Source organism: Schistocerca piceifrons, chromosome 6 (assembly GCF_021461385.2).
Source record: "Schistocerca piceifrons isolate TAMUIC-IGC-003096 chromosome 6, iqSchPice1.1, whole genome shotgun sequence".
NCBI classification, from domain to species: Eukaryota; Metazoa; Arthropoda; class Insecta; order Orthoptera; family Acrididae; genus Schistocerca; species Schistocerca piceifrons.
The window spans coordinates 116,653,726-116,676,996 of record NC_060143.1 but is presented as its reverse complement, the minus strand read 5'-3'; the positions used below and the strand labels follow the sequence as shown (position 1 = coordinate 116,676,996).

The 23,271-nt window shown below is 40.4% G+C and overlaps 1 protein-coding gene across 1 annotated transcript in view; it reads left to right on the top strand.

Moving 5' to 3' along the window:
- The window catches only part of LOC124803174 (formin-like protein 20), a 182,708-nt gene extending 161,279 nt beyond the window's left edge, over window positions 1–21,429 (top strand). The window contains exon 4 of the mRNA XM_047264357.1: window positions 21,355–21,429. Coding sequence (XP_047120313.1) covers window positions 21,355–21,429 — 75 coding nt within the window. The remainder of the gene's footprint in view (window positions 1–21,354) is intronic.
- The last annotated feature ends 1,842 nt before the right edge of the window (window positions 21,430–23,271 follow it).

The following is a 23,271-nucleotide window of genomic DNA, read 5'->3' as shown; positions in this document are numbered from 1 at the left end:
TCGAGAGCACAAGATTAGATTAATCATAGTGCACATAGGAGCATTTAAACTGTCATTCTTCCTGTGCTCCCTGCGTGAATGGAATGGGAAAAGTGCCTTAGTAACAAGTAGAATGGAAGTACCCTTCGCTGTACACTTCATAGTGGTTTGCAGAGTTCCGATGTGGCAGGAACAACAGCTTTGGTGTGTAGATCGAAACTGTTCTTGCCTCTGAAGTGACCACCATTAACATATTTGTGAAGTACACACAGTTACAGCATGAGTTTGTTTCTTGGTGCCTGACCCCGTAAACGATATTTTCAAGCGCTAGTAGAAGGCATGGGTAAACAAATTCATCTAAGGACACGATATCGAACGAAAATTACCGATGCTTTTAATAACTGATGAGTAGTTTCGGAAGGAAAGTATCGACATTTAGCGCTGATAAAAAGACTAAAGTAAACACTTTCTAGCGGCTCCAGTCTCTCCAGGTCTGATTTTAAAATTCACATACAAGTGTGTTCTTAATAGAGAGGAAAAGATGACTTTCACGTTTTAAATAGAATAATGTCAGCGTTAAATTAAGCAATGCTTTTTTTCGTTACAGAAGGCAACTTTAAAAAAATGTGTAACTTGAACTGTGACATTACAGAATAGACTATCAAGATAACAGCTGAATAGTAACCAAAAGTAAATAAATTAGATCTTATCTAAATCTGCCTTTCTTTGTCCACGCTGTCATTCAAAAACAATATTTTATCCAGTCGTTTCACTGACTGTTACGTGACTTTGACAACGTGCTGCCTGACCTTGAAAATAAACGTTCGGCGTGTACTGACGTAATTGGAACTGACAGATACTCGTTGGCTAAATTACACAACTGGGGGGGGGGGGGGGGGGATAAAATTTTGATGTCTACCCAGTGCTTTAAAAGATTGTTCAAAAGAGGTGCCACACGTGTTGTCAAATTAGGGCTCGATTCATGTTACTGATCAGTCAAAGCAGGTTCCGAAGAGGCAACTGCGTGGTCTTTTTTTTTTTGCACCTTCCTTATTTATTTTGTATCAAAAGGGAAATACGTGAAAAGCAACCCACGATTATAGAAAGTATTATGATGACTAGTATTCAGGGGTCCAGCGCCAATTTTATCATCATCTACACTGAAATAATTCGAAATGAGTATTGTTAAAAGGCCTAAACTTAGTATATTAGCAAACTAAAAACGTGGCTGGAGCTTTAATTGCTCCCTCCAGCAACACATTCAAAGTAAACGCGCAGATGTTTCCTAGCTCGAGCTTGTGATTCACCTTAAATGGCCTCCTCGTCGACTAGACGTTAAACCCAAGTCTTCTTTCCTTTAAAATCCTTAAAATGTATACTTTTTTAATCCTGGATTAAACAAGGAGGATATTGCGGCATACAGTGCGTTCAATTGTTGGCCTGTTGGTGGTCGTGCTGTCAATTGTTGAAAATGTTGGAACTGATGAGGCACGCGTCCAAAATTTTCGATAAGTAATAAAAATGTGATAAACCATTACTAAATGACACTACTCGATACCAACAACTACCGATACATTTTTCGTGTCGCTACATTCTTCTCTTATTGACACGATCGGTTGTCATGACACTTGTCACAGCATAAAGACATACATCGTGCACTGATGCGCCTGACAAACAGTTCTTAATAATGCAGGGACCATCGACTGTTTTGTGTTGATATAATACATGTATACCCAGCTACACCTTTTCCTGAGTGGATAAGGTCAGCTAATGACTGAAGAGCCGTTAAATGAAGTGCAGAGCGAGATGGCGTTGTTGTGACCCGTTGCACTCCGACTGTGGAGGACGACAGTTCAAATATCGCCCTGGCAATCTAGATTTCAGTTTTTCGTGGTATCCCTAGATAGTTTTGGGGCAAGTGCCTGGTTAGTTGCTTCCTCACGTTTCTCTAGCTCGAGCTTGTGATCCGGCTCTAATTACCCCTTCGTAGACGCTACGTGAAACTCTAGTCCACCTTCCTTCAATTGCTAAGTGTCTGCGTACGCAATTAAAGGCCACCTGCTTTGGCGATCGTCCATCTGTATATTTAGTTTGAATGTGTGGCGGAAGGGAGCAAATAGTGTTCTAGTCATGGTTTTCATTTGTCAACTTGTAATGTTCAGACCTTTCAACGATCCTCATTTCGAATGGATGATAGTAAAATTGGTGGTGGACAAATGAATGCTAATCATTATCATAATTTACACTGGGTGTAATGGGTATAAGTGCACATATTTCTATTGGTGACCGAGAACGGTGTACTGAACAACACTGTATCAGTATTTACATCATTCGCAGACTAATAATTATAGCTATTACAGGTTGTAAGTTTTTAGGTTGGATGGTACTTCCAAGTGCATATGGCGAGAGAAAGCTGTTAATGCTTATTTTCCCCTGGGCAGCAGGTTAGGGAAGGACGAAGTCAAAGGGGGGAAGGGGGCAGGTCCAGGGCATCCACCCCTCTATCACTTAAATGAAATCACACACGACCTAATTGTCCTGTAGTGAAACTGAAAGGTGTAAAGGGCGGTCAGAAGTTTCAGTTTGAAGGCGTTTCTGCGTACATGCAATGTAGCGCGACTCTGATGAGGGTATACAAGTTCCGATGTTATTCTTTACTTGCTGCCGAAGGGTAAACACAGGTAGACGTCCATCGGGGAATGAAGAATGTGTGTGGAGCACCAAGTATGATGGAAACCATCGTGAAATTGTGCGCCAAGGGGTGCCGCTGCTTCACGACAACGCACGTCCCCATATCGCAAATGTCGTAACACAAAAGTTACGGCAAGTCAAGTGGGAGACACTCGAGCATTCGCCCCATAGTCGTGATCTCTCCCCGTGCCATATTCACGCCTTTCGTGCCTTAAAAAAGAGCTTAAACGGTGATCGATTACCCTCGAACGAGGACGTCAGCAGGCAGTTACGGGTTTCTTGACGCAGCAAGACGCGATGTATTACCAAACTGGTGTTCTTAACCTGGTGCGTCTGTGGAGTGATTGCCTCAATGCTCACGGCGATTTTGCATGGTTAATTTTGTGTTAGCAGAAGAGCTAACACCGTGTTACGAGTGGCGGCCGAAATGCACTCGTTTTAGCTCACGCAGGCTGGCGTGAGGAGGGAAGAACTATACTGTCGTGAGGTCTGGAACATGACAAGGAATGAGAATTCAGAAAGCGGACGTAATTAGTTTGATACTTAACTTTAATCCATTAATGATGAACGTAGCTCTTGACGGTACATGATTCACAATATTATCTATTCAGAATACACAGTAATTATAGTAATTGAATATGGCGCCTTGCTAGGTCGTAGCAAATGACGTAGCTGAAGGCTATGCTAAACTGTCGTCTCTGCAAATGAGTGCGTATGTAGGCAGAGAACCATCGCTAGCAAAGTCGGCTGTACAACTGGGGCGAGTGCTAGGGAGTCTCTCTAGACTAGACCTGACGTGTTGCGGCGCTCGGTCTGCAATCACTGATAGTGGCGACACGCGGGTCCGACGTATAGGCCTACTAACGGACCGCGGCCGATTTAAAGGCTACCACCTAGCAAGTATGGTGTCTGGCGGTGACACCACAGTTAGTACATCGATTCTGGACTGTACAGTCTTCTGTTGGAAACTTTTTGATCGCCCCTTGTATTCTGATTTTCAGTCATATGACGGAAAAAAGATATACACTAACGATAGTCAACAAGACCATCGATGTATTTAAGCTATCGATATATCTACAACAACCCATACTTTATCGAAGACCAACTATTGCACACTGTTGGCCTTATCTGAATTAAGTTGTTGTTTTGTTAATCAGTTCAGGCCTTACTTGAGGTTGAATTTAATGTAATAAATGTTGTCGTTTATTGTTTTTGTGCTATCTGCTGTTCTGATAGTTTCTAATGGTTCAAAATGGCTCTGAGCACTATGGGACTCACATTGGCGGTCATCAGTCCCCTAGAACTTAGAACTACTTAAATCTAACTAACCTACGGACATCACACATATCCATGCCCGAGGCAAGATTCGAACCTGCGACCGCAGCAGTCGCGTGGTTCCCGACTGAAGCGCCTAGAACCGCTCGGCCACACCGGCCGGCTGATAGTTTCTAATTTTTGATAAAGTTTGTAATAATAAAGACGTGGAAAATCGAATCTGATTCTTCCATTAGCGATGAGGTAAATTAAAAACATGTATGCACTACTGTAAAAGCTTCATTACCTATCCACAGCACTTTAATTTTAGCGCAGGAGTCGTTATTTGGAGACAGGTAGGTCTCTGGGATTGCAATATTTCACAAGTCATAGGAACGGTAAACATAATTACAAACAATCAAAATTAAAACCAGTGAATAAAAATACACCTGGCTTTGCGTATGTCGCCCAAAAATCGCGTTGATCAACAAAAATACCGCCCTAACGACGATGGTCGCATTTCTTTAAAAAATTTGCTCAGTAGTATCACTACTAGCCAAAGCAGGAAAATATCCCTCCATCTAACCAACCGGATGGAAATTGGTTGTGAAAACCAATTCCGATATGGAATGATGGAAGGAGTTTGTGGATTTTCTCAGAAGGCTGCATGAATTTGTCGGAGCCGACTGCGCCCTGCATTCCCTCCCATCTCCCCTTTCTTCCAAAATACGTTTACGGTCTCTTAATACTGTAATAACTAGAGCCATAAATTTCCTGCACAATTACATATTAAAATATGCTCGCATTCGTGCACTATCAAATGACTAAACATGCACAACTAAAGGAAAAACATGCAATCTCAGGATTCCATCTCTCGTTGTGATGCATTTTGTTTTCTTTGAAAACAACGCATAACAACCAGTTTTTCCGAATTCTCTACTGACCGGTGTAGCTCTGCTCCCTTGAGGCAGTGAGTCAGCAATTCCTCGATTTAGGCGCCGAGACGGTTCGAATCCGTTCGCTGGCAACCTTAAAAATGGTTTTATGTGGTTTCCTATTTTCAGTTTAGGCAAATGCCGGAGTCGGTCTCGTACTATAGGCCACAGCCAGCCCCTTCTGCATTCATTGTTTTCCTGGCAGACTGTAGTTCTCTTAAAGATGCAGCCTCTCTGCTGAAATAAAAGGAGATGCATCAAAGGTCGAACATCTCTTCGGAATTTCCCGGCACTAAAAGCCATATTTACATTGGAAGGCGGCTAGTGGTCGTCATTTTGTAATAGTATCTGTACTTAAAGATGGTTCACCTTTGGAACTGCGATATATCATGTCTTCAAGTTTTACTACAAGAACGATAGTCTACTGTGAAATATCTTATTCGTAATACCATTGGAACAGCGAGACCAATCGTCACAACTCTAACGTACTTGTAAATAAACGTCATGTAAACCACATCGTATGTTTCACATTGCAGAGGAGTTCGCTGGCATCAAAGACTGAACTATCATATTACCAGGGATAAACACAAAATCATTTATGAGATCGTATAAATTACAAATCTAGCTGAAATTAAACGAGAGGCAGTGTTAAGATCTCAAAACTGTAGCTCCTAGCATTTGTGTACTCTTTTTGTTTTATAAATAAATTTAATGACTATAGTTTCAAGTTGACTACTGAAACAATAATTTTAAAGAGAGTCCTCGATCACTTAAAGAAACTTAAGAATTTATTGAAATGAAAGATATTTTAATAAAATTTGAGTTTGAATTGACGGACATTGGATGCTGTGATGTGCTGAAGAAATTCTGACTTTGTTTAAGATGCGCTGTAAATTTAAATACAAAATTTTAGAAGGCTGTTGTCAAAGAGATTTGAACCCGTTTAAGTTAAACTTTAACTTAACAAATTATTCAACCCAGCGTTAAGATTCTTCTGTTCTGATATAGTGAAAATTATAAGACTGAGCTGTGTTTTGTTAGCAAAGAGGTAATACGCTATATTTGAATTTTAATTGGTTCGGCAATAGAGTGAAGTCATATTGCCAAACAAAGAAATATTTAATTATGCATTGATATTTAAGAATATATATTACACCTTTTTAAGAAAGCCTTTCTTCTTAATTCTATAGACCAAATATTATTTGTACGAAGGCTTCCCATAAGCAAATAAACAAATTAGGTCCTCTTTAACAAATCGAACCCCACCGCCCCCCTGCTTTTGACAAAATCCTGGTTACGTCCTTGGGTCAGGTGTTGAAATGTGGACACGGGGACAGATAATGGTTAGTCTATACTGCCAGCCGTTGTTCACTTCTCGGTCCAGGTACAGCCATATAGACAACATCAGGTCGGAAAGTTTGTGGCGTGCCTGAGGGAAGACTGTTGGAAGCAGAAAAAAAGAACAAAGTACACACTGTTGTGTATAAATATTAAGATACCAAATATTAAAATATTTGCCCTTATACGCTGTATAAATCACGGACTTCTTTTCATACCTTCCCCTTTGTTACTAATTGACTGACTAATGGTTCCAATTGTTTATAGAATTATGTGTAATAACATCCCTGATGAAATCGAGTATGTTATCAGGTTTATTAAGGGAATTTCTAGTAGTGAAATGATCGTGTCTTCGCGCCCATCGTTACCATTCTTGTGTGTATCAACGTGTGTGTCTATGTTCGTGGTCTGCTATCTTCTGGTGGCGTTTATGGATTATAACGTCCACATTAATATATGCGGCAGCCAACGTGTCGGTGTGCAAAGCAGTGTGAAAAAAACAGGACTTTGCTTTTATTTAACAACATGTTTTACGTCTCATTTTCTGGGACCACTGAAAGATGGAACATGTGAGTATATTAAATGAGTAGTAATAAGACGTTGAATAGTAATATTATTATCGTTAGACTCAGTCACTACTACCGTATATGTAATTGGGAAGGTGAATGCAATATCATCTTGTTAGGACTCTACTAGACATTCAATAATTTGGGAAAACTGAGAAAAACGCCAATCAGAGCAGTTGGACTAGACGACAGATTTGAGTACGCATTGCAAAAACTGCACACCCTAAATACTATCCACCTCAGTAACAATCGTACATAAATGAACCTCACGTATCCTTGTATAAAGAAAAGAGCTCGCCAAGAAGAAGACTTTCAACTCAGGCTTGAAAGTAGTCTGTTCGTCATTAACGTGTTGCAGAAAGTGATTGTAAATGTACGCAACAACGTAATGTATCTAACGACAAGGACGTGCTACACGTTGCTCCTCTGCCTCGTGCTCACCGAATCGATGCAGCTGTTCATCTTAAACAACATCCCGTCAACAAGAATTTACTAAGACTATGTCTATACACACTACGATGTTAAGCGCAATCGTAAGTAAAGCAGGCGACAGATTTCGGTTCATTGACAAAATACTAGGAAAACGCAATCAGTATACAAAGGAAACATCTTACAAAATACCTCGTGCGATCAGTCATAAAATACCGCTAAGATGTGTGTGGGACCCGTATCAAGCAGTCCAATGAGGACCATAAAAAGTTTACTAAGAATGGTCAAAGGCTTGTTTGACTTATGGAAGAGGCAACATGGAAATGCTGAGCTACCTTAACCGACAGACGTTTGAAGGCAGACAATTGTCCTGCGAAACCCTGCCTCCAGAGTTTCAAGAACCAGTATTAAGTGATAAATCGGGAATATACTACAGTCCTGTGAATATCGCTCCCGTAGAGACGACCAAGTCAAGAGTATACTAATTACGTCGCGCACAGGGGTACCTTCGCTCCCGTAGAGACGACCAAGTCAAGAGTAGACTAATTACGTCGCGCACAGGGGTACCTTAGCAGGTATTAGTTTCTCGCTCCATAAGCGAATCGAACGGGAACAATTGTAATAGTGATACAACAGGAAATACCCTCCACCATGCACCTCATAGTGGTTTGTAGTGTATGCATATAGATGCTAATGCAAGAATCTCTGATTTAATTGGACGTCGTCTATTAACTAACTGAATTATCTATGCACGGGGTTTCCTTTCCTATTTCAGCAAAGATGCGAAAAAGTATTTCAGCAGACACTGCGTCTTCAATCCAATGCCGCCCACAGCCTTCCTAAAACCAGTACCGTTCACCATTAAGATTCCGTTTATTAAGGAACTCAGTTTCCTTTCCTTTATTGTGGGCCCGCAGCTTGCATGAGCTCGAAGAGCGACATATTTTATTTTAAATACAAATTTTTGCTGCATTCATTTACTCGTAGCGATAGAAGTTACACGACGTTGATAACGGCAAAATACCGAAACGAGCTCTTCCTGTGACTTGTATTATTACGAGTAAATACATAAACAGTGCAGCAAAAAACTTGTACCTAAAATAAAAATGTCGGTCTTAAAGAACACAGTTGCTTGGTCAAAGTACAGGTAGTATGAAGTATTTCATCCGGTACCTGGACTGCCCGCATCGTTGCGTCGCGTAAAAAGACCTCCATTTCAAGGTCCACTGGCAATCCGTCTTAGGTAAATAGGCCTCGACACGCTCCGAGGAACTTTTTTCCATGCGTAGTATGCAGCCACTGCTCATCAGAAAACAGTCTAGCGGTAGCGTATTTTCAGGCGCCTCCTGTTTTAGAGTCGCACGACGCCATGGTAATCGACACTCCGTTGGATTTGAACCAGTATTTTGGCTGTTTTCCGCGTTACCAGTGTGTCGGTAATTTTGCAGTGAGTTCTGTACCAGTAGTATATAGCATACACTTTCCTGACGTTCTGAAAATACGACTATTTAATCGCGAACCGGCTTTTGTCTCCTTACGCCATCGTTTGTGACAAATGATTGTCGCAACCAAAGATTCAATGACGAGCAACTTACACAGATATATCGATACGGAGGGCACGACATACCAAAAGCTGAATTTTTAATTTTCTGTATGTACAAAAGCACTTTTTTAAAATTTCGATGGTACTCACTAGCCTAAGCAGCTGTATAGTTTCCTGCAAAAGATAATAACATTAATTAAAAAAACATATCATTCAGTGGTTCCAGTGCAAGGTATTACTTTCTTATGTAACGCAAAATAACAGTGAAAAACAAAACTGAATTTACTGTTTCATCTAAAGTTTGCTTAACAGAAACTTAATTTAATAGAAGGGGAAACAGGAAATCGCGTTTGGTCATTTAACAATTCCCTGACATTTTGACTCATTTGCTTATTAATTTCAAGTATTTCATCATTGTTCTTTCAACAGTATGTAAAGCGTCACAATCTACTTCGCATGGATAGTTTCCTGTTAAAAAAGGTTCTGCAAAGGTTGAATCTGTGCGGCTTCTCTGACTGACCAACAAATACTTTTCCACAGAGCTTGCGGGTGGTTGTATAGAGCCACTCTGGCGCCAAAAGTTTCACTTTGTCTTTAATATTAATTAATATATAGCTGCGCTGATATTATAAAACACAGATCTGTAACTGTGACACTTTAATCTTTTTGCAAGGCTGTTCGAAATTTTGTCAACATGTGGACTAATGCACAATTTGTTGTAACTACTGACTTGTTTGTGTTGCCAGCGTACACAAGCGGAGGAATTTCAGACATTTTCCTTTTTCTTAGAATATTATTAATCAGGTCACAGCTTTGGCATCACTGAAAAAGACAAGTTTGATAGTCCGTAATTCGGCTCGGAGAGGCAGATACTGATAACGGAAATGATACGGAGCGACGCACCATAGAACGCAAAACAGATGCATTTGAAGCTTTGTGGGTGCTGGGAGCTTAGTTTGAAACAACCAAACACACACTTCTTTTCTCTATGTTCAATTACATTTCAATATGCAAACTTTAGATTTCAAAAGTAAATTCAATTTTATCTTTCATCTTCTGTTAATTGTAACGACTTCCGCATAATAAAAAAAAATTCTCAATTTTTTCCTATAATTACCAGTTCCTGCGTAACATAAATTAATAACATTTCCCATTTTACTCTGTACCTCATAATTGTATTTATCTTATGCGTCAGAAATATTTGTGTAAGACGCGCGTCATTATATCTGCTCTTGCGACATTCAGTTGCCACCAGTCAAATAATCCGAAATCCGGTTCGTGATGAAATATATGTTTTGCACATTAGGAAAATGTTTCCTATTTAATAATATTGTCATGTTCTGTCCAGCAGAGACAAAAACTCAATTAATTTCTACATTAGTTTCTGCGTGATACATCACGTTACACGAATTACATCGATGATATCATAGTTACCCCTACAAGATGAGACAACCATACCTACGAAATCTGAGACATTTACTGTCGTTGTCGCAGTAGACCGACACAGGTCGGCGTTGCACACTTGTCTGTCCTTGCAACCAGGAGTTGAGCACATGTTGCATACTCTCTAATGGGAGCACAGCAACGAATCTCGAGCTAAGGACCACCCACCAATTCTCAGCACTTCGAAACTTAGGCGAATTACAATCACTTTTCTTGAAAATTAAGTATTCTCAGTAGCGCTGAGCAAACTGCGGAAAGCCAACCGTAAATCTGGAAACCACAGTGTGAACGGGCCTTCAACCACTTGAACCATATCTGGTTGAAAGCGCCGTTTCACGCCCGGTCATTCGCTCATTCTTGAAGCAGATACGTTATGGTTCTACGTTGGCACAGAGACGTCATAAATCGTACCAGGCGGACCAGAACGTCGCATTATGTGCGGTATAATTATTCTGCCATCTCTTCCTGACACTGATCATGCACTGTGGAAGAGAAAACTATTAAGCAGGCTGGAATTGAATGCGCACAGATTAGGCAGTTCAGTTTCATGCCTGAAAACTGATGTAATAATTATCATCACTGAAACAAACGTCCCAGACACACGCAAAGAAATAAAATATTTGGCCAGAAACCTAAACAGGCTATGAATTTTTGACGGACTTGTTCCAGGAAATATGAGGTAATTCATAAAAAATATTTACATTACTAATAGTACCAATATGTGAGAAATATTCCTGTGTGTGTGTGTGTGTGTGTGTGTGTGTGTGTGTGAGGGTAAAGTCACACGTCCAGATGGTATTTATCCAGAAGAAACAATGGGAATATACTAGTCTCAACACGTGAACATCATTATTCAGTGAAATACTACACTTGTAGTGATACCATGTGATTGGTTGTAATCAATGTCCAGACCACAGCCCAAGAATTTTAAATCGTCTCGGTATCATTACTACTGTATCATTAGTTTGATGTCTCACACATCCGAATATATAACAAATCTGAACATTTCCTGGATCATATCAGTTCTGTATCAAAACGGTGCTGGCTCACGTGAGGTACTTTCTCATTAACATACTGGTGTAGGCCGGCCGCGGTGGTCTAGCGGTTCTAGGCGCTCAGTCCGGAACCGCGCGACTGCTACGGTCGCAGGTTCGAATCCTGTCTCGGGCATGGATGTGTGTGGTGTCCTTAGGTTAGTTAGGTTTAAGTAGTTCTAAGTTCTAGGGGACTGATGACAACCGCTGTTAAGTCACATAGTGCTCAGAGCCATTTGAACCATACTGGTGTAGAGGTCGAGGGTTATGACTGTGGATCACCTGTTTTTGTTTTGTTTTGTTTTTTTAATTACAGTCATGAAAGACTAACAGAGATTCGTCGACACACTAGTATTAACCGCAGTGATTTAGACATAACCACTACCCTATACTAGAATCATGCAGCATATGAACAGAACAGAAAAAAAAAATCAAACAGTGCTGGTATCACCGAACTGAAAGGTATCTAGATATCCTAAAATTTTGGTTTTAGTGATTTCGTTTGTTGCTGTTAGGGAATATCGTCCATAACACCCCGGCGGTTTAATCAGCTCATTCCGTTGCCAAGAAAACGCGACCATGCGGTATGCGGACCAGCTGTGAGAGTTTACGATAACTTACTTCGTGTAGAGCGTAGGTTAAACTCGCTTCCACCAAAAATACAATACTAGTGTACAGTAAAGAAAACTTAGATGCAGAGTAGGCATTCTGCCTTGCGGGAGCATGGCGACCCTCTTGTAAAAGAAATTACGATAAAATAAATAAGTAAATAAAAACAACAAATAAAATAAATAAAATTAACAAATACAATAACTTTTCAACCTCAAGATTTCATATTTGATCTTGACTCATTAGCAAGCTATTATCAGATGCTCTGTTTAAAAAGAAAGCAAAAGCGAGAAAAGAAAATACTAAGAAACTAAATTATAAAATCAAACTATCTATATGAACTTGGATCTATATGAACTTGAATATGTTACGTAGTAACTCTTTTCAAAGTACAACACAACAGGGCGGGAGAAGCACTTATACTGCCCTCTGATTGTTGCAACCGAAGCCTACAGTTTACAAAGGATAATATAAATCTAGTAGTTTTTTAAATCACAAATGTTTTAAAAATTTAATACATGTGATGGTGGCATTCTAAAAGTTGAAAACGGTATTGATATAAGTTATGCGATCTTCTGTTGAGAAGTAAAATCAAATAATTTCGCAAAATTTCTTGCTGAGAGAAGAATATGTATGGGGTTGAAGCGATAACTATGTGCAACGTACCAATGTGGTGCAGGGAGGTCGAGACGAACAGTTTGACACAGGACACCTAGGGTCGATCAAGCCTGGAAACAGTATCAAACAGGCCTGAAAAGACCATCTAATCAGCAGCTCAAGTGCGCCGCCAAAGATTTTAGAATTCATCTCGCCCTCTCACGTCACAGCCGTAACCGTGCTCTTACAAACGGTAAAACTGTAAGGGTTTAGTTCAGATCAAATTGGAAACATTGTTAGTTTTTGCATAACGTGTTCAAAAGTCTTTTAGTCTTTCATTGCCCTCACAGGAAAGGTTAACTACATAATGTTAACGAAAGCCCGTGAAATAAGAGGGAGAAAGGATATTCAACTCGCGCTGCGCGCATGCGTTGTAGCTTACGTGGTTTTTGTAGGCCGATTTGTGTATACCGTCTTAATGGACCACAACTATCTGGTATCAAATTTTTCGTCTCAACTTCCTCTGCGCCACTGTCGTACGCGGAAACAGTCATCGTTTACACCCTGAATACTGAAGTTAATGGGGTTTGCTTCTATGATTAGCGTAAGGCCTGACTTACGGCAAGACACAATCGATACACATGCGACAGCATGCACTACTAATAGTAGGTTGCTGCATAAGTCCGTACCGCTTTTGTTTTGCACATTGGTTTTCCGGTTGGTATCTGTTTATTTATCGATTGACATTGTTTATTTGCAGTTCACTGTTGCTATTTGAGCTTAAATATTGTCATCTGGAGATAGTGAGCGGAGCTGTGGACGCTAGACATGGAGTGTCAAGTGGAGAAATCGAAACATTTCGACAAATTATACATTTAGTAGAGGGGTCACAGCGGCGGGAGGCAGCCAGGGACATTTGCGCTGTGTGTGGGGATAGTGCCATTGGACTGATCACGTGAAGAAAATGGTTTTCTCGTTTTAAGGAGGATCGTTCGACATTAGTGACTATCCACATTCAGGAAGACCTTCACGGTTTGATGAATATCGTTCAAAGACTTTAATCCACAATGATCCACGTCAGTGTACTGGAGAACTGACAAATGTGATGAACTATGATCATTCCACCGTCGTGCCACATTTGCATGCAGTGGTGAAGGTTCAGATATCGAGTGTATGTGTTGCGTTTGTTCTAAGCCAAAATCCCAAAAATCAGCAGGTGGCCACATGTGAGCCGGCCGCTGTGGACGAGCGGTTCTAGGCGCTTCAGTCCAGAACCGCGCTGCTGCTACGGTCGCAGTTTCGAATCCTGCCTCGGGCATGGATGTGTGTGATGTCCTTAGGTTAGTTAGGTTTAAGTAGATCTAAGTCTAGTGGACCGATGACCTCAGATGTTAAGTCCAATAGTGCTTAGAGCCATTTGAGCCATTTTGAGCAATATGTGCATCTCTCCTTGCTCGTCATTAATTGGCTCGTGAACAACACGGATCTTTTCTATACTGCATCTTTAAAGGCGACGATAAAATGTGTCTCTATGCCAGCATAAGGAAAAGAAACGAATGGTTGAGCCCAAACAAAGTAACAATTCCCCATACAAAGGAGCGCATCCACAAAACAATGTTATGCATCTGGTGGAAGAGCGACGGTGTGGTGTACGATTTGCTTCCCCGAACTGTAACCATCACCATTGACATTTATTGTCAACAATTGAGACATCTTGTAGATGCAGTCCAAGAACGTCGATGATGAAGCCTGCGTGACATGATTCTACTCCAGTATAACGCCGGCCTCTATTCTTCTAGACTGAGAAAAAAAATTTGGGTTGGGACGACGTTCCGCACCCACCATATTCACCTGTTCTTGTGTCCTCAAGATTTTCAACTTTTCCTTTCTCTATCGACTAATCTTCAAGGAACTTCCGTTCCGGACGAAAATGTGCTCCGAACGTTCCTCGACGAGTTCTTCGCCTCAAAAGCGATTTCTACAATCGCGAGATCGAAAAGTTACCCCAGCGTTGGCAGACTGTTGTTAATAGTGAATATATCATTGATGAAAGGAGAAAATATAAAAATGCAGTAAATGAAGCAGGCAAAAAGGAATACAAACGTCTCAAAAATGAGATTGACAGGAAGTGCAAAATGGCTAAGCAGGGATGGCTAGAGGACAAACGTAAGGATGTAGAGGCTTATCTCACTAGGGGTAAGATAGATACTACCTACAGGAAAATTAAAGAGACCTTTGGAGAAAAGAGAACCACTTGTATGAATATCAAGATCTCAGATGGATACCCAGTTCTAAGCAAAGAAGGGAAAGCAGAAAGGTGGAAGGAGTATATAGAGGGTCTATACAAGGGCGATGTACTTGAGGACAATATTATGGAAATGGAAGAGGATGTAGATGAAGATGAAATGAGAGATATGATACTGCGTGAAGAGTTTGACAGAGCACTGAAAGATCTGAGTCGAAACAAGGCCCCAGGAGTAGACAACATTCCATTAGAACTACTGACAGCCTTGGGAGAGCCAGTCCTGACAAAACTCTACCATCTGGTGAGCAAGATGTATGAGACAGGCAAAATACCCTCAGACTTCAAGAAGAATATAATAATTCCAATCCCAAAGAAAGCAGGTGTTGACAGATGTGAAAATTACCGAACAATCAGTTTAATAAGTCACAGCTGCAAAATACTAACGCGAATTCTTTACAGACGAATGGAAAAACTAGTAGAAGCCTCGGGGAAGATCAGTTTGGATTCTGTAGAAATATTGGAACACGTGTGGCAATACTGATCTTACGACTTATCTTAGAAGCTAGATTAAGGAAAGGCAAACCTACGTTTCTAGCATTTGTAGACTTAGAGAAAGCGTTTGACAATGTTGACTGGAATACTCTCTTTCAAATTCTGAAGGTGGTAGGGGTAAAATACAGGGAGCGAAAGGCTACTTACAATTTGTACAGAACCCAGATGGCAGTTATAAGAGTCGAGGGAAATGAAAGGGAAGCAGTGGTTGGGAAGGGAATGAGACAGGGTTGTAGCCTTTCCCCGATGTTATTCAATCATTATATTGAGCAAGCAGTGAAGGGAACAAAAGAAAAATTCGGAGTAGGTATTAAAATCGATGGCGAAGTAATAAAAACTTTGAGGTTTGCCGATGACATTGTAATTCTGTCAGAGACACCAAAGGGCTTGGGAGAGCAGTTGAACGGAGTGGACGGTGTCTTGCAAGGAGCATATAAGATGAACATCAAAAAAAGCAAAACGAGGATAATGGAATGTTGTCGAATTAAGTCGGGTGATGCTGAGGGAATTAGATTAGGAAATGAGACAGTTAAAGTAGTAAATAAGTTTTGCTATTTGGGGAGCAAAATAACTGATGATGGTCGAAGTAGAGAGGATATAAAATGTAGACTGGCAATGGCAAGGAAAGCGTTTCTGAAGAAGAGAAATTTTTTGATATCGATTATTGATTTAAGTGTCAGGAAGTCATTTCTGAAAGTATTTGTATGGAGTGTAGCCATGTATGGAAGTGAAACATGGACGATAAATAGTTTGGACAAGAAGAGAATAGAAGCTTTCGAAATGTGGTGTTACAGAAGAATGCTGAAGATTAGATGGGTACATCACATAACTAATTAGGAGGTATTGAATAAGATTGGGGAGAAGTTTGTGGCACAACGTGACTAGAAGAAGGGATCGGTTTGTAGGACATGTTCTGAGGCATCCAGGGATCACCAATTTAGTATTGGAGGGCAGCGTGGAGGGTAAAAATCGTTGAGTTATGGAAAAACGCTAGGAACATATGCACCAACCCTATAATATGTTCCAGGACGCTGCGCATAAAAACGGGCTACTATTGGTGATATAGAAAAGTAGGGTTAAGTATTTTGGGCAGCCCTTCGACTATTGACCATTTGTATTCCCAACAGAAAGATCGCCTTACTGTAACTATCCTACAGTATAGGGTCAAAGTTTGAATACTTCCTCCAATTTAGGCAAATGGCGCAAACGCAAATCGATTGTGTGCCTTTGTTTTTGTCAACGGTGCGTCTTAAGCGGCTTAGGAAGCCGCCATATACTACATGGGCGGTTCCTGAGAAAAACCGTATAAAGCGTTTTCCACCATTTTTCAGCGGCGAATATCTAATTAACAAACCGCAACAAATCGCACAAATTTTAACGATATATTCTCTAGGCATTTATCTAGAAGTGTCATCTTCCCGTTTTTAAAAATCTTTATCCGTTTTCTAGAAACACTCCAAAAACCTGGATTATGGGTATCAAATCGAGACCTGGATCCGAAGACTGCTATGCACAGTAAATGGCAGATTTTTTTACGATATCTTCCCAAGATCCAGATCTCGAACAACCATGAAGATTTCTTGACACCTTTCTCTGTTTCCGAGATATTGGGGCTCAAAGTTACCCTACTTGTACCCATAAAATATGCACGTAAAATACGCTGTGAGGAGAAAACGTAGTTTATAAAGGGAAGTAGCACGGCGAATTATGCTGTAAAGTGTCTCCGTTATAATGTCGTCGTACTGAAGCATATGCAAAACTTTGGTCTCAGGTGCAAAACCAGTTTTGCGTTGTTTCAATTTCACATAAGTAAACTGTTAAAATTTTATTGGCCGTAAACTTCTTTTCGTATTAGTGACATGCTCTGTTGTAGCAGAGAACAGAAGGGAAAAAGCGGAAAAATTCTCCTATTGGAGCACAAAAAACGTGAATATGCTACTGTTTGAAAGACTGACTGAAAAGTGGGTTGCCAGCTGCCTCATTCTATCTTCCTCAGCACCTTTAAAAATTCCTCAAAAATTTTAGCATGGGGACATATTCGTGCGTTTTTATCCTGAGAGAGAAGGAGACAATGGCATTGGGAAACAGACAGAAAAGTAAAAAATACTGGACAGTAGTAGCCATTGGTTGTGGTATAAAAGAGCGGAGGAGACAATGGTAGTCTGAGAGAAAGAGAAGGACACAGTGGCAATGGAACATTATTCATATTGACAGAACAGTGCTAGGAAAAGAATGAAGGAGACAGTGCCAGAGGGAGAGGAATAATGAAAAAAGAGAAAGTGGAAATGGATGAGAGAGACAAATATAACAATTACAACGAGGAAGTGAGAAATAGTGACAGTGAGAACAGACAGCAGCAGTGGGAAGGAATGAATGAGAAAGTAGCAGTGAGAGAGAGAGAGAGAGAGAGAGAGAGAGAGAGAGAGAGAGAGAGAGCAAGAGGAAGACAGTGACAGTCAGAGGAGACAGTGTAGTACAACAAAACGAAGGAAACTATTGCTGTGAGACAGGAGACAGTGACAGAGAGACACGAAGATATAATGGCAATAGGTTAGACTGAAAGAGAGAGTGAGAATGGGCAAGTGAGAGTGGGTGGTTATGAGCGACTACAGCGATGGACTATTGTGTTCGAGCGAGTTACGGTTAGGGGAGCTAGTGAAGGTGAGAGGTGAGATGCAAGTTAATAAAAGCGCCAATACGTTAGCAAGCCAAAATTATTGGGAAAATTTTTAAAAGTGCTGAGGAAGGGAGGTTGAGGTAGCTGGTACATACTGTTCAAAGTCTTATATAAACACGAGCATTTTCGCCTTTTTTGTGCTCTGAAAGACGCTTTTTTCCGCTGGCGATAATTTACACAAATAATTGTGTATAGAGTACTATCAAGTGTGTGGAGAAATAGTACAATACCTGACGATTGAAGAAGAGGAGACATTGTTCCCATCTTCAAAAAAGGCAATAAAAGACTCTGTAAAAAATACAGAGGAATAACGCTTATGAGTCACACAGCAAAAGGTATTTGAAATAATTTTACTAAATCGAATAAATGAAAAGATAGAAAAGGAGCTGGGTGAAAAACAGCATGGGTTTAGGAAAGGAAAAAGCACGATCGACCTGATATTTTCTATCCGTCAACTGATGGAAAAAAGTTGGAAGTATAACAAAAGGGTGATAATGGTTTTTATAGACATAGAAAAGGCATATGACTCAGTTAACAGGAAAGACTGGGAAGAAATGAAGAAGGTAGATATAGAAGATGGATACATTAATGTAATAAAGACATTGTACAGAGGACACAATTGTAGAATTAGAACACCATTGGGGAACTCTGAATACTTCGAAATAAGACAAGGACTTAAGCAAGGAAGTATTCTATCTCCTGCACTTTTTAATGTTGTGATGGAGGGAATCAATAGGGCAGTTAAAGATATAGTAAAAGAAAAAGACAAAAAGATGATTTTTGAAGATGAAATGGTAATATGGGGTGATAAAGAGGTAGATGTACAGTTACAACTTGATGCGTGGAAGGAAATAATGAAAAGGTATGGATTCTCCATCTTTGGATTGGATGGATTGTTTGGGGGAAGAGACCAAACAGCGAGGTCATCGGTCTCATCGGATTAGGGAAGGATGGGGAAGGAAGTCGGCCGTGCCCTTTCAAAGGAACCATCCCAGCATTTGCCTGGAGCGAATTAGGGAAATCACGGAAAACCTAAATCAGGATGGCCGGACGCGGGATTGAACCGTCGTCCTCCCGAATGCGAGTCCAGTGTGCTACCACTGCGCCACCTCGCTCGGTCAGGTATGGATTAAATATAAATAAAGATAAGAGTGAAGTAATGGTATTTGGAAGAGAGAAAGGGATCAACGGAAATATTACCTTGAATGGAGAACCCCTCAAAGTGGTAGAAAGTTTCACTTATTTAGGGAGTGAAATATCTAGGGATGGAAGAATAACCTATGAAATTAATAGAAGGTTACAGAAGGGAGGCAATTTCTACCAAACAATAAAACAACTGATTTGGAATAAGGAAGTTTCAGAAAAAGCATAAGAATTATTACTTCCCTGTTGTCACCTATGGTGGAGAAACATGGACAATGACAGAAAGGGACTGGAGCAGACTGCAAGCAGGAGAAATGAAATTTCTCAGAGCAGTTAAGGGAAAAATAAGAATAGACAGAGTAAGGAATGTAGAGATTAGAAAGGACCTTAAACAAGAAAGTATGAGAGAAGAAATCGAAAAAAAGTGATCAAGATGGTATGGGCAGGTTAAGAGGATGCATGGGCAGAGACTCCCCAAAATTATGGAAGAACTAAAGATGGATGGGAAAAGACCTAAACGGCGCCCAAGAACACGGTGGAAAATAGGAGTGAGAATATCTGTGGAAAGGAGAGGTGTGAACTGGCAGCAAGTGGAGGAAGAAAAGTGGTGGGAGGACCGATCCAAATGGAGAGGACTAGTCAGCACCCAGACCCGGCAGTAGCTGGAGCGGGATCCGGATAGATAGACAGAATGGTAGCAAAGGATACCAGTAAGTACATAGTACGAAAAATTTTAAAAAAGGACATTCTTACCGATATACACTCCTCATAATACACAAGAACATCGCCACACAAATTAAACGTGGAAATCATGACCATGGCACTCGTGTGTGCACTGTTAAAATAGTTTGAGTATGAACATTGTAGCACAGACGCAACAATGTAAAATTTCTTTATTATTTAAGTATGCAAGCTGACTGGAGACTACGTGTCTTGTAAACTAGTAGATACGTGATACTGCAGTGCCTGTATTATTCCAAATCACGATGGAATGTTCCTTCGGACGCGCATGTTCCGAATTAAGATGCAATGTTCCTTCGGTCATGCACGCGTGCACGCATTGCGTCATAATTCAGAATAACATAGGCGCTGCAACATCTAATTTATCCGCCGACACGAGTAAGCGACTTCCAAGTAAAATGTCTTCCCTTTACGGGAATAGACATAATGGAGGTACGAGTACAGGTTGTAGTCACGTGGTCGACGACATCTGGAAGTTTGGGTGTGGCCGTGAGTGGTGATTGGATAGTCAAGATTGTAAGGCGACCGCTCGCGATGAGCGGGAAATCAGGCTTCGAGTTTCGGTTCGCCACAATTTTTCATTGTCGTCAATCCATTACACAGCTGATGGTTGTCAGTATTCACAACTGCGAATACATTTCATGTACAAAAGATGTAATCTGGTTTTATAATGACACCGATCAAAAAAGTGCAGGGAAAATTCCTTCTGAAACTCTAAGACGTTGGCAAAGTCACAGATCTGAATTTCTTTTATTGTTAACTCTCTTACGACGCATAGGTGCAGTGTTAAGGCCCGTTTACATTGCAGTTTGCAACTAAAAAGTTGGTAATTTTTGAAAAGTTTGAAATTTTTAAAAATACGACTTGTCAATTTGTTGCAAACATAACGAATTTCAGACAAAATTCTCATGTTTAACCATGTTTTATGTTGCCGGTAAATTACTGACACTCCCTTTGATCTTTGTTTGAAACAATTGTGCACAAAAAAGTTGCAAACTTTCTTCCTCGCTGCGCATTCGCCCTCAGCTCTCCTGCTGGTGTTGCAGTCAGCTGTCTGAACTACTCACGCGCCGTCTAGTGTCAGTCTGTCTGCAGTCTCATGTTGTGGTGTGATGGAAGGCGGAAGCGATGAAGTTGTTTGGTCGAAGGACAGCGCAGTGAAACTATACAGGGAAAGGCCAGCTCTCTGTGACGAAACTAGTTGTTTATATAAAGATAAGAATAAGAAACATTATGCTTGGCAAGAGATAGTTGATGAAATGAATACTTCAAAACTGGAAGTTAAGAACATGATTCATAATTTAACAATTCAGTTTAAGCGAGAAGTGAAGAAGCCAAAGAGTGGTTCCGGAGCTGATACATATAAAAAGAAATGGTTTGCTCGCGATCACTTGGTGTTTCTAACGATATTACAACTCCTCTTCATTATCATGAAAGTGCAGGCCAAAATATCTGTGATAGTATTCCTGAGGTAAGAAAAATATAGAAAATGATTATTTTTTATTATGTTTCACATCAAATTATTGAAAATATTAAAAAAGGCACACAATATTATGGCTTTGTAAAACTTTTGTGTAGGCCTACTCACTGCCATGTGACTTCACCTTCTGCACTGTTGAAGTACGCCGTGAATTGTTCACGAATTCCCTTTGATAGATCAGACGACCTCTTTGAAATCCTCTTTAATCGCAGCATTGTACCAGTGGGCATTCCATCAACCCTCCATCGCCCCGGTTCTAATGTTCCTGTCGCTGTGTCTTCACGGCCAAATGATCCAGGTGGAGTATAGAATTTCTGAGATTTCTGGCTATTACGTAAAAAATTGCGTGTGTGTGTGCATGCTAACACAACTTTTTCGGCATTTTCTGGCTGTAAAGTGGCTTTCTTAGTACTACGAACACTACCGATATTACACCGAATACGTTTTCTATATTACCCTCCGCCGACGGCAATGACGGTAGTTGTAAACTGTTTTGCGACTGCCCTTGTTGTGTAACCCTGGAAATGATTTCATCGTATTTGGTCTCAAGAGAAACGTGTCATCCGCTAATAGCACGTACAGTGCGGGCATTGCTTTATCAGGCAGGAGAGTAGGATTTGGAACGCCCAACCTAGATTCAATAAGAAGTTTGTTGAGGTTCGTATGTTCAAACACTCCACTATCAAACAACCGTCTTTGGCACCCAACACACACATACGCAAAACAGTACTGTGAGTCCACAACAGCAAATAAAACAATGCTAAAAGATTCCTTTTAATTAAAGTACTCACTTCCTGAATCTATTGGAGCTTGTACAGACTTGATATGTGTAACCACTCTGCCTCTGATGATGGTAAATGAAAAAAAACTGTATTTTTGAACTCCATAAATACATAAAAACCTATCCATTGAAATCCTATTTATTTGTAGCTTTAAACTATGTTTACAATTGTTTACAACTAGTGACAATGTGTTTAATTGTTGGTAACAAAATAAAACTTTTTTCTAGTGTATCAACTATGCTTTGTTAAACTATGGTTTTTAACTGAACCGCCTTGGGTACAGGATACTGGAGTTGGGAGGCTCGATAAATGAATCCGAATGCACACCAATAAATCTGAATGTAGACGACAATGGAGATCAAAATGTCTCTGCTGACAAAAGCGATGCTAATATGTAAACTGTGAGTTGTCCAAACACATCACTTGATCCGAGTCAATCCAAACAGCAAACAAACAAAAGAAGTTGCCCAAGGAGCCCTTACTGTCATCGGGAATTTAGGGGAGAATATCAAACGAAAAGACCCGTTTGATGTCTTTGGTGAATACGTCGCCACTGACCTACACTAAAGTACAAATGCACAGCAAGTGGCTCTAGCAAAACAAAGGATTAATGCGGCACTGTCTGACCTGGAAATGTCAAACTTTCCCTCGTTCCAGACAACTCCGACTGGTATCTCAAGTGGACATACTCCTTCAAGTGCACTAGATGAAACTGACATGTATTCAGTATCTATTCTGGACACTTTACTTCAGGAAAATATTGAAGGTACTGAACGAAACGCACAATATACATTGTAACTACGTAAATCTTGTAATTCAACAAAAAAATTGTTCTTTAATATTTACAAGCTAAATAAATGATAAGCATCTACTGTACTTAGTTATGTTGTCCTTGAGCACGTCTATCAACGCCTCACACACTTCTGGGACAAACTTTGAAATGGGACTTTTTGAGATTTTAAATAAATAACTAAGATTAACATAAGAATCACCCTGGATAAAAACCGTAGAGTCAATGCCAGTTTCTCCTTCATGGGTAGGGCCAATCGCCAATTGGTATCAGCATTACCAATTTTCAGCCCTACTTGAAGCATCAAATGTTCAAAGTCACTGCTTGCCATTCTCAAAAAGTTGTTAAAACTCCCATCTGTCCTCAATTCTCCTGACAGTGGGTCCACATCATCCTTGTTTAGATCTTCCAATAGCGCACCGCCACTATACCTGACTCTTGCT